This window comes from Chironomus tepperi, unplaced genomic scaffold (assembly GCF_022539635.2).
Source record: "Chironomus tepperi strain 1889 unplaced genomic scaffold, CSIRO-AGI_Ctep_v1 contig_13, whole genome shotgun sequence".
NCBI classification, from domain to species: Eukaryota; Metazoa; Arthropoda; class Insecta; order Diptera; family Chironomidae; genus Chironomus; species Chironomus tepperi.
In genome coordinates, this window is record NW_027226135.1 from 719,551 (window position 1) to 732,352 (window position 12,802).

General features: G+C 32.4%; 1 protein-coding gene across 7 annotated transcripts in view; it reads right to left on the reverse strand.

Annotated features, from left to right (window-relative positions):
* FoxP (forkhead box P) overlaps positions 1–12,802 on the reverse strand; it is a 142,871-nt gene that overhangs the window by 56,211 nt on the left and 73,858 nt on the right. For 6 of the 7 annotated variants that reach the window (XM_070638852.1, XM_070638842.1, XM_070638834.1 and 3 more), the window contains exon 2: positions 7,176–7,361. In XM_070638852.1, coding sequence (XP_070494953.1) covers positions 7,176–7,361 — 186 coding nt within the window. Of the gene's footprint in view, positions 1–7,175; positions 7,362–10,641; positions 10,678–12,802 lie in introns of those variants that run through there. The other variant, XM_070638827.1, reaches the window with a different exon arrangement.

Here is a 12,802-nt window from a genome sequence, read left to right on the forward strand (position 1 = left end):
GAATTTTAAATAATTTTGGTACAGTTTGGCGTAATTTGCATGCAAAATTATCAAAAAGTTTAATTTTTTTGACCTTAGGTTGCACGGGAAAACTGCTATATCTAACCATATAAGCTATATCCAAAAATTATTTTATGCTTATTTTGTTAGGTAACTCTTGCACAAAAAACAGGTGAAGTTTAAAGAATTTTGGTGAAGGTTTGTAGATTTCACATAATAAAAAGTGAAAATTTTCCGATTTTTTGACTACTTTTTCGGCACTTAAATAGAAAAATGGATATAACTTTGCAGTGGGACTTTTTTGAAAAATTTTTTTTGGCTTATTTTACTGGATATGGTTTGCACAAAAAACCTGCAAAGTTTCAAATTTTTTGGTGCTGTTATGTTGGAGTTACATTTTGACATCCAGAACATCAAAAAATGCAACTTTAAATGCTCATATCTCGGTGCAGGAACCTTCACAAAATTTTTAAAAGTTGTTTTCTTGTTTTCACAAATTAGCACAAAAAACCCATATAAAGTGTTTCACTAAACTCGTTATGTCACCGTTCTACTTGATGGACACTCTTTTTTTGTGTCATTTTTCGTCGTATTCAATATTTGGTATTCATATTTCTATTTCACACAGTGTGGAATGTAGACCCGGGCAGCACATGGCAGGGATTCGCACTTTTTGTCACAAAATTGATCAATTTCAGCCATTTTGGCTTCTTCAGGCCAACTTTAGATGCTGTTAGGGAACCTCAGGACTTATGGACTCACAGACACCCAACCGCACCCCCATGCACTCCCCGGGATTGACTTCCCTTTAAGAAATAAGACGAAAAACATATTAGACACGTTCAGTGATTATTTATGATGATCCTTTGGTGGTTTTTTATTTGAATTTATATCTCAGTTCTTGCTGAATTGAATATTTTTGTACTCTTTTTCTTTCGTTGTGTCTGCTTAAGTTCTTCTTTTTTTTTTGGTGTCGTTCTTCTTGTGCGATGAAGTTGAATAAACATTATTTGAGAATATTATTAAAGTTGGAGGTGATTTTTCATGGAGGGTTTTAAAGTTTGACTTGGATTGGCTGTGGATGAGGTTCTTTTTGGGTGATTTTTGGATAGGAAGTCGCGGGGAGGTGTCAAGGATGTTGATTTATTGGGATATTGTCAAAAAAGAATGGCATCTTGAGCCACAATCGGCAATAGATAGAAATCAGCTATCAAATGCCATTTGAGGAGCTTTGCGAGTGTCTAACCTCGTTCAGATCATCCAGCAAGTGTCTGACTGAGTTCAGATCATCCAGCAAGTGTCTAATTTAGTTCAGATCATCCTGCAAGTGTCTAACCTAGTTCAGATCATCCAGCAAGTGTCTAACTTAGTTCAGGTCATCCAGCAAGTGTCTGACTGAGTTCAGATCATCCAGCAAGTGTCTAATTTAGTTCAGATCATCCTGCAAGTGTCTAACCTAGTTCAGATCATCCAGCAAGTCTACCAAGTGCCCAAGAAGGCCCAAATTCCCAAAAAATCACCAATTATCCCCAAAATCCCCCAAAAAATCCTCATGTCTCATCCAAATTGAATAATTGAACTCCGCCCTTTTAATTATTTTCAATTTCCATTCCGTACACAAAAAATTGTTCCTCATTGTTGTATATTTTCCCATCAGCATCATATTTACATCCTTCCTACCTTTTTTATTCTCAAACATATTCATGCACAATGTACTTCTATATGATATAAGAAGCAGTAAAACATGCTGTGAGGAACTGATACATATAAATACTGCCTTATGTTCAGCATGGAATGAGATGCGACAGAATAAACTTTTTTTTTTTGTGAGCTGTGCTGAGATGAATGAAGACAGAATGTGAAAAATTTCTATGCATAGACATGAACAGATTTTCATGAGAACTTCTCTTTTTTTTGTGCTGCATGCTTTGTTTTATTTTCATTAAGTGAATAAATTTTTTGATTGTAGTCGATGATGTAGTTTTATGTGGGTGGGCATTGGACATGATGAATAAGAAGAAGTTTTAATGGTGAGTTGGATGAGTTTTATGTGTTTTATTGAAGATTGTTGAGAATTTAGGTGAAATAACATAAGTAGGATAATCCATTTAATATCCAACATCAGACTCAAGTGACTTAGACATGATGCGCTTTCATGGTGCTAGATTCATGGAACTAACTAGAAATCATGCTGTTCTTGAATTGAATTTTTTCGAATAGAATTTAAAAGTAGCTAAATTAAAAGTTTTGAGTCAAATTTACCAAAATTAGACTAGGTTGTACTACACGGATCATGCTATTGGTTATTGATCCGGTGTTAAGTCTTTATACGAAGTTTAATTTTTCTTATGTCTTGTAAGCCGAATTATAAGTCGAATTGAGTCATGTAAGGTCCGTAGATATTGATTAGAGTGTTGGTAACCTAACAAATGATTATTTTGAACGGTCTGAAGTTTTATGAAGGATTAACAAAGATTGCGGGTGAGTCATTAGCTCTCATGGATTAATCTGACTTGACTATAATTGTTACTAATCGATCTAAGCTGATTTCAAGACTAATTTACATTAGACTTCTTGAAAAATGTAGTAAAATCCTCAACAAAGCAGCAAATTCTCCCATATGAATCTAAAATCACTAACCATCCCTTCCTATCCCCAATATTGTATCCAAAATTCCAATTTTCCCCCTAAAAATCTCAAAATCCCACAAAAGTCACCCAAGCAACTGCTGATTCCTTTCCATCTCCTTCCTTCTTCCTTAATCAATCCAAATTCAACTTAGTCATCAAACTAAATCTTGTGGTCATATTGCGGTCATTACATTTCATCCTCAACTCATTAAAAAAGTTTTTTTTTCATGGCAATTAAATTCCTTTATTTTTTTAGAGCTGATTCCCCTCAGAAATAGACAACAACACAGTAAACTATCATCATGATATCGTTAAAAAGGGATTGACATGCTTAACATAACCACAAAAAAAATAAAAAAAATTGCAGCCAGTTTTTCTGGTCATTAACTTTTTTAATGGCCTAATGCTTATTTGTTAATTCTAAAAAGGAATCCTTTGCTGCTGTTACGGTGATGATTACGGTACGCAAATGTTGGGGGAGGTTGGATGAGATTTTTCAGTGATTTTTTGAGGCAAAAAAGGGGTTAATTTTTGGAATAGATAGAAATACACTTTTTTATGGACGTAAAATGAGGATACGCAAGGTGATTATGGATAAAAAAGGAACTGAAATCTCGGTAAAAAAGGTGGAAAAGTTGAGGAACAGATGAAAATGTTTCTTTGAATTGGAAGTCGTAAAGTTTAATTTTCTTTAATTTTTATGGGAAATTGGAGGCAATTATGGGATGTAAAATCTTGAAATTTTGTTTGTTGGAAATATGGAGGAATTAGAAGCTGATTTTATGATTCTTGAAATTTAGGTAGAATTTTGGAATTTTTTATGTTATTTTCCTAATAAGGCTGAATAGGATAATCACATCAAATTCCAAGGGAATATTAGGAACATGAATCAAATGAAAGATTGTATGGGCTGGATGAAAATAGAATCAGCCTTGGCTCTTAAGGACCATTCTGAAGGACAATTCATGCAAGACAATGTAGGAACCAATGCATCACATCGAACTAACTAAGAATGACTAAAATAAATTCAAATTTAATTTTTTATCATTAATTTACTTAAAAGTATTCAATTTTAAAATTGCCATAAAAAGAAGATTTTTACTTTTTTAAAAGGCAATAAATTTTACTTTTCGGAACTGACTTTTTAATACCAGACTTTATAGTTTTACACTAAAAAATGTTTTTCAATTTAAATGAGATAAATTTGCATATTTTTCTAGAAAATTTTCTAATCCTTTTGATACTCTTACTTTTTAAGGAATAAATGTAAATAAATTATTGTTGCTTAGTTGATTAAATTCTTTTTTTGGAGAATGTTAAGCACTTTAAGGTGACTTGTCATTGAATTTAATTTAGAAAAGGGTGAAAGTTGCTTATTTTTTGGATTATTAGGTTCATTAGGTCTATTTTTGATGGTTATTTGAGTTGAGTGTGTCTATATTGGAGTCTGAAGTCCTGTGGAAGCAATTTTGAGAATTTTGGAGTCTAAACACCCAAAATCAAGCCAATCCTGTCCTCCAAAGCCTCCACAACCTCAATTCCACCTCACAATCCCAATCCATATCCCAAAAATCATCAACACACACCTCAAAAAATACAAAAACTCAAAAACTCAAAAATACTCAAAAAAAAACTTAAAACATACATGAAAAAGGATGGACAATCCATTACACATCTCTTCCGTAAAACAAATAAGAACCAGACCGAATTCAATATATCCAAATAAGATTCAGAAGGAAGTTGAAAATTATTTTTACGAAAAATTTACTTTTTCCTTTTCAAATTTTCAATTTTTATTTTTTTCAAAATATTTTATTTAAATTTCAACAAAAGCAATAAATTTATTTTAATTCCTACGAGTCGGAAAAAGGTAAACAAAATGTGGCAAAAAAAAAGTATAAAAAGGAAGACAAAAAATTCTCACATATTTTTCTGTTGTTTATTTTAACTTTTGAATGGGATAAGTGATGATTTTAATTGTTTTTTAGATTACATACATGGAAAATATTTTTGGGGAAGGGAAATGCTCATGTCTCGATTGATTTTCATCTTGTTGTTTGTGTAATGTCCAGATGGATGTGATAATGGGAAGTTTGGGATTGAATTTGTATTTATATAGTCAAATGAGGGAGGTTCGGGGAGTTGATATTGGTCAATACTAACTTCCTTTCTTATTTCGCTGGTTATACAGATCAAATGTGATCCATAACTTCCACATAGGTGTCGCATGAAGCTGTTAACTTGGTTAAAATTATCCCAAATATCACAAGACGGTTAAATGATCTGAAATCTGACACCAGGCAGACGATGCTTAGTGGGATGATATTACTTATTACTATTACTGCAACCATGTCCATATATAGAGCTTAGGATACAGCAAAAGGCTTTCTATATGAACTTGTGGCTTGATTTGTACAAATTGTCTATTTGCACGTTTAACTTCCATTCTTTCATCACTTTCTACGTCAAGCTATGCTCTGGAATGGTTTCAGAAATGGACCAAATTCTACACCAAATCAGAGTCATTCATGGTCGTATTGAAGAGTCAAGGGGGGAAAATAGTGATTTAGGAGTAAATCTGTTCAATTTGTTTTGTATTTTTCAAGTCAATCCCAATTTGGAGTTCGATACAAAGGCAAATCCGAACAGACAACGTATTGATTGAGAATCCTCATGAATCAGCTAATTTAGGAGATTATGTCTATTATATGTTAGGAAAAGAAACAAAACTTCAGCTACCTTTCCTACCAACTTCGCTTATTTCTTCATTTCTGATAACTTTTTATCATGATTTGATCAATTTTTGAACATTTTTGATCAGTTTTCCATCATTTTCACTCATTTATGCTTAATTTTGACGACTTAAAAACAGTTTTGATCAGTTCCACGTTCATAGATTGAAGACAATTCAACCAAAGCTCATGATCAAACGTATTTCAAGAGTATTGATTGCTTAAATCAGAGCTGACCTCACTTTAGAGGCGTTTTTACTCAAATACTAACTTCCAATTTCTTACCAACTCTGAATTCAGCAATCAAATTCAAAAATAATTCAAAAACCCCCAAAAATTCACCTTAAATACCCAAACTCTCCACAAGGTCGCATCTAACTCACACAAAAATTCATCATCGCATCCATCATACCCAATTCATGATTCATTTCTTAAAGGCAATTTTTATCGATTTTTTTCATCATATTTTTCCATTCATAAACCGCAAATCTAATTCATTTTCGGAAATAAAGTCAAGTTCATTTACCCAGAAAATAATTTTCAAAAAAAAAAAATTGTGTGTGACTGTATTTAACAGTAAGTAGTGCCTATAAAGGCAGCAATGATATATTTAGATCAGGATAAAAATAAATAAAAGTCATAAAAACTTTCTTATTTTTTTTTTTGTACCATCCCAACCCCTCGGATTCGATGCCTCACAGCAATTTTGATTTCTTAATTTTCCACAACGTTTAACCGCTAAAGTCTTCGTTTATTGCTTTAAAATTTCTATCTTTTTTTTTTTGGATGTTTAGAAATTCTGCGTAGGGATGAAAAAAAAGATTTTTTTTGAGTGGCGCTATCAAAAATTTACAAAAAAAAAAAAGTTGTGAGCTTTAATTTGATAGCCGCGAGGCATTAAGTACTGTTTTTGTGTTGGAATAAATTTTATTAATGATGGTTTAATGGGGGACTGTTCATTTGTTATGTAACTTGGAAATATTGAGTTTTTGAGCTACTGCTTTTCTTCTCCTGTGTAACAATTTTTGAGGCTCTTAGATCCTCTTCGTTTGTCTTCGGTAGTCTTCGTTAGGCTTCCGTAGTCTTCGTGTGTCATCGTTAGTCTTCGTTAGTCTTCGTTAGTCTTCGTTAGTCTTCGTTAGTCTTCGTTAGTCTTCGTTAGTCTTCGTTAGTCTTCGTTAGTCTTCGTTAGTCTTCGTTAGTCTTCGTTAGTCTTCGTTAGTCTTCGTTAGTCTTCGTTAGTCTTCGTTAGTCTTCGTTAGTCTTCGTTCGTCTTCGTGTCTGTCTTCGTGTCTGTCTTCGTGTCTGTCTTCGTGTCTGTCTTCGTGTCTGTCTTCGTGTCTGTCTTCGTGTCTGTTTTCGTGTCTGTCTTTGTGTCTGTCTTCGTGTCTGTCTTCGTGTCTGTCTTCGTGTCTGTCTTCGTCAGGCTTCGAATGTCTTCGTCAAGTTTCGTCAATATTCGTCTATTTTTCGTCTATCTTCGTTCGTCTTCGTTCCTCTACACTTCCCTTTGTTCTCCCTCATCCCTCCTTCCATATGAGCATTACGTAACAAGTGAACAGACCCCTCCCAAAGAAGATGTGAGTGGGTTTATTTGAGTTTTGTGAAGGATGTTCATGATTATTTTGTTAATGGTGCTTGTGGCTGATTTTGAATATTTCAATTGCGTGGATTTTCAGCTTTAAATTGATTTTTAGGTTAGGTTTGAATTGGTTAAAGCTCCTTTTGATACTTAGTACCGTGAATATCATGTCTAATGCCAATATTCATGCCTTAATCCCAAAGGAACTAGAAATTGAAAATCAAAACTCACCTTTTTAATTTGATTTTTACAGTCAATTCCGTTCATAGCTTGTTCATTGTGCTGATTTGATAGATTAACAATTCCATGCTCACTCTCGTTATCGACATTTTCGTAAAATTCATTACTGTTATTATTTAAGTCGTTATGGAATGACGATGAGTTTAATAAATTTGTGGAATTGTGTTGGGTTGATTCCTGTAATGAGAATGGAAAGAGGGTTTTGGGGTTAGATATGGGGAATTTATTGACAAATTTGATAGAATTTCAAAACTAAAATTTAATTGGTTTTTAAAATTGTTAAAAAAAAGTTTAAAAATTTCAATTTTTAAATTAAAAAAACTTAAAATTTTTTAATTTTTTAAATTTAAGTTTTTAAATTTTGAATTTTTAAAATTTTTAATTTTGAATTTTTAAAAATTTGAAATTTTTGATTTTTAAAAATTTAAATTTTTTGATTTAAAAAAAATTAAAATTTTTATTTAAAATTCTTTAAATTTCAATTTTTAAAATATTTTAATTAAAAAAAATATTGCAATTTTAAAATTTTTTAAAAATTTTTTAATTTTTTAATTTTTTTTAAATATTTCAATTTTTAAAAATATTCAAACTTTTTAAATTTTTAAAAATTTTAAAACTTCAATTTTTCAAATTTTTTAAAGTTTTTAATTTTCAAATTTTTAAACTTTTAATTATCAAAATTTTTCAAATTTTAAAAATTTTAATTTTTAAAATTTTTAATTCAATTTAAATTTTTAATTTTTTTATATTTTTAATTTCAATTTTAAATTTTTAAAAATTTCAATTTTTAAATTTTTAAAAATTTTCAGATTTCCTATTTTTTTAAATTTTTTTGAAAATTTCAATTTTTTCAAATCTTTTTATTATTTCAGAAATTTAAACAAACAATTTAAAACGACAAAAGAAAAACTTTACAAAGCATTAATTCCATCGGAAGTCAACGAACATCCGAACAATTTAATATTCTCTAAATTTCAATTTCACATTTACAAAATTGCATTAAAAAAAAGAAAAACTTTTTCATTATTTCTATTTTAAAACAGGAAGTAAAATGCTGAAAAAAAAATCTTTTTTGTTTTTCTTTCAATAAAAAAGTGAAAAAAATTAAAAAATTTTATTTATGATAGTTTTAAAAAAAATGAGAAATAAAACATTTGTAAATCGATATTTGAAATTTATTTATTTAAAAATTTGTTTTTCGCAGGTTTTTATTTATTTCTTCATAAAAATGAAAATTATCGACAGTGAAAATAATGTTTGAATATTTAGCAGACGGGTGGAGTGAAATAGTTGGAAATGATGCAATAAACAAACTGCCTGCTGTCTTCACTCTTGTCTATCCTGTTGAATCTTTGCTTCTTTTTTTTGTGCTTGCTATTTTGGACTCAATTTTTAGTGAAATAAATTGATCGAATTTTGATGCATTTTGGGTCAATTTGAGAATTTATTCAGAGATGCAAAACTTTTGCATCAAAGATGCAGACTTTCGCATCAAAGATGCAGATTTTTGCATCAAAGATGCAGACTTTCGCATCAAAGATGCAAACATTTGTTTCAGAGATGCAAAAGGGAAGCAAATTTATTGCTTCAAAAGACGCAAACTTCTGCTTTAAAAAATGCAAACTTATTGCTTCAAAAGATGCAAACTTATTGCTTGAAAAGATGCAAATTTATTGCTTCAAAAGATGCAAACTTATTGGTTCAAAAGATGCAAACTTTCTGCTTCAAAAGATGCAAACTTATTGCTTCAAAAGATGCAATTTTTTTGCTTCAAAAGATGCAAACTTTTCCAAATTCCCAGAAAAATGCGCTCTATTCCCACTTCCCTAGCCTTTCCAACTTCCTTTATTTTATTTTCTTATTCTTCAAAATAAATTTTTCAATTTTTCTTTTATTTTTTTTGATGTTTTGTTGATTTTAAAAATAAATTGAGAAAATAACAATTAGAAAAAAAATCTTTTTTTTTCTCCTTCCTGTCCGCCTACATTTAATGATCAATTTTTTTCTAGATATATAATTCAGAATTAACATTAAATAGACACACATGTCGATGCTGCTTTGAGGACTTACATTGTTTGTTGCCTCCTGGTGATGCGGAATAATTTAGAGGGAAATTTGGACGATTTTTGAGATTTTTGTGATTTTTGTGAGTTTAAAACTGAATTTTTGATGGATTCTCAGTCATTTTGGGTAATTTGAGAAGTTACTGAAGGAAAATTGAAGATTTTTGAGGTTAAGTAGCTCAATTTTGACGAAAAAGCAAACCCGAATGGTACAAAACATCGTTACTAGAGCTGTGGAGAGCAACTTGAGAATAGCGACATACCCATTTACACCTGGAAGTTTCTGGAAAATGTCATAAATCGCATGTTGTGTTCGGTTTTGGTCATGGTTTAGCTCTTTGGTGGGCTTTGGCACAATTTAGATTACCCACCACTGTATTAGAGTTAGATGGGGAGCTGGGGTAAGGGGTTTTACCCTAGTCTATGCCAACTTGAAGTTCCATCTTAAGGATGTCATGGATTATCATTAAAATTGCCGAATTTAAAGAAAATTGACAAATTTTCCAAAATTTTCCTTAATTTTAGACACCAATCCACCTCACTCCACACCACCAATTCCATCTCCCCATCTCCCGTATCTCCCCACCTCCCCATTTCCCCATCTCCCCATCTCCCCCATTTCCCCATCTCCCCATCTTCCCATCTCCCCACCTCCCCATTTCCCCATCTCCCCATCTCCCCTCCATCCTTAATTCCATCCCAAAAAATAATTTTAATTCACAATCAATTAGAAAAAAAAGTACGAAGGCGACCGGAGATTGTTCCCATTTTGATTGAAGATTTTTGTTTACTTTTTAATTGTTAATTGGAAATTGATTTTTCGATTTTTTCCAACAATTTTCTTTTACGCTTTTCTTGTTAATTTCCTTTTCGTAAATGAAAATTTTTATTATAGTTTGAGAAAAAAAAAGACTGAAAAACTTTTGAATTACTTTGTTGTAAATTGATGAGGATTTGAGAGTAGGGGAGGGGGGAGGATGGGGTATAGTCAATATTTGAATGGAAAATAAGAGGAAATTTGGAATTTGATGGTGGAAAATTGATGATTTTTGTGAAATTTAGAATGGAAATTAAGGTAAATTGACTCAAAAAATCATAGAAAATTGGTGCTGACCCCTTCACACCTGGAAGTTTGTCTGATCATCTTCAAGCTCTGTTCATGACTAACCCTTTCCCACCTGGAAGTTTGCTTAATCATTATCAAGCTCTTTTCATGACTGACCCCTTCCCACCTGGAAGTTTGCCTGATCATCTTCAAGCTCTGTTCATGGTCAACCCATTTCCACCTGGAAGTTTGGTTTATCATCTTCAAGCTCTGTTAATGGCTGACCCTTTCCCACCTGGAAGTTTGCCTAATCATCTTCAAGCTCTGTTCATGGCTAACCCCTTCTCACCTGGAAGTTCGTCTTGATCATCTTCAAGCTCTGTTCATGGTCAACCTATTTCCACCTGGAAGTTTGCCTGATCATCTTCAAGCTCTGTTCATAGCTGACCCCTTTCCCACCTGGAAGTTCCCATCCAATCTCTATTTTGCCCCTCAAATCTCAAAAATCCAATCAAAAAAATCCAATTCCAGCAAGTCAGACCATCAAGCACCAAAAGAACAATCCACAACATCATCAAAAAACAAACAATTAAAATGCAGGCATTAATGGAATGAACCACAAAAAAAAACAAGCAATAAACACAATATTCAATATTCATAACTTGATTTCCATTTATTATCCCAATATTCTCTTCTCGGTCTTGTTTGTTTCTCTCCCACTCGTCGTATTCATTTTGCCACCCGCAATTTCATTAACCACAATAACGATAATTACACGAAGGAATAATAAGAAATTGCCACAGCACAGAACAACTTGAGTCAGCAGAAATATTATATAAAGATGTTTTGCACATTTTATTTATATTGGAAATAATATAATAAGTTTGTATTGGAATATAGAGGAATTAAGATGGGGTTTTAGGGGGCTTGAAGGGAAGTGAGGCATTTTGAGGGGTTTTTGGGGTAAGACGTTGGGAATCCGGACTCCAAAAGTCCAAAAAGGCGCCTCTAATTGAGTCTGGTATTGCACAAATATGATTGGAGCTGGTTCTTGATCTACGCAGGTTATCCTACCCTACTCGGGTAAGCTGGGCTGTCCTAGGTTGCCCTCTCTATCCTAGATACCTTAATGCTGGAGCAGGGTTAAGTTAGGTACCCTAGAATAGCCTACCATGCCTACAAGGGTAAGTTAGAGTTGGTTATCCCTGGTAGATTAAGAGTCCGAACTCCATTGAAGGCACCTCCAACTCTGGTCTAGGTCATAGTATGCAATATAAGTGCCAAACCAAGCAAGCACATTCCTTGATACCAAAATTTGTTTAATCAGTCCAAAATCTGGCAACATGACAGCTCCCGTCCATAATCCCAACCCTCCGAACTCTCCCAGTCATCTCATCCAGTCCATACACCAAGTCCGAGTACATCAACATATTGTCTTGATCACCACAATCTTCTAAATTCCAATTCAATTCAATTTTTCGATGAAATCAGCACAAAAAAAAAGAGAACTTGTACAGCAAACACATGTCCATGTTCTGTTGTGTGTCGATTTTGTTTATGTTTTTTTTCTTTTCCATTTCTTTCCCATTCCATAAAAGCAATAACAAACATGTATAAAATGCGTAGAAATCGAATAACATTGACTGTGCTGTTCATGGCAACAGCATCAGTAGCATTAATATTGCAAATATAAAATGTGTGTAAAGGAATACAGAGTAAGGAAATAAATAAAGTGGCATAAAATGATGGGAAAAAATTATGTTTATTGCTTGTCTTTTGGTTATTATGTGCTATCATCATATGATATTGGAGGTTAGGGAGGAGGGAGATGTGGGGTTGGAGAATTTGGAGATGAAATTGCCAAAAAATGGAATTATAACCTCAAAACTTTGAATTCTAACCTCAAAATTGCTAAAAATTTCAAATTAAAACCTCAAAATTCCAAATTTTAACCTCAAAATTCCAAATTTTAACCTCAAAATTCAGACTATAACCTCAAAATTTCAAATTCTAACCTCAAAATTCAAATTCTAACCTGAAAATTTGGAAGTTTAACCTCAAAATTCAAATTCTAACCTCAAAATTTCAAATTCTAACCTCAAAATTCAGAATTCAATTTCCCCATCATCCGAGTAGCCAGTCCCATCCCATCCCACCAATTTCCAATAAAACAGACAATAATAACACAAACAAACTACTATAACAAAATTTATAGGTAAATAGATAAACATAGTCGGATGGAATGCAAAGATTCGTAAACGAAAATCATCATTGCGTGCGTATAAACAAAAAAAAATCAAGGAAGGAGGTGGGGGGAAGCAATTTGTGTGTGTATTTCGGAAAATCGAATCAATAAACAAACTCATTTCGATAATTAACAGGAAATCAAAAAAATATTTCGCTCTTTTTCGATTTTTCTTTGTTGTTTTTCTTCTCTGTTGGTCTGTTTTTGTGGAGTGGCTGGGGAGTGTGGAGTGGGGTGTGTGAGATAGTAGGGAGACTGATGGGGA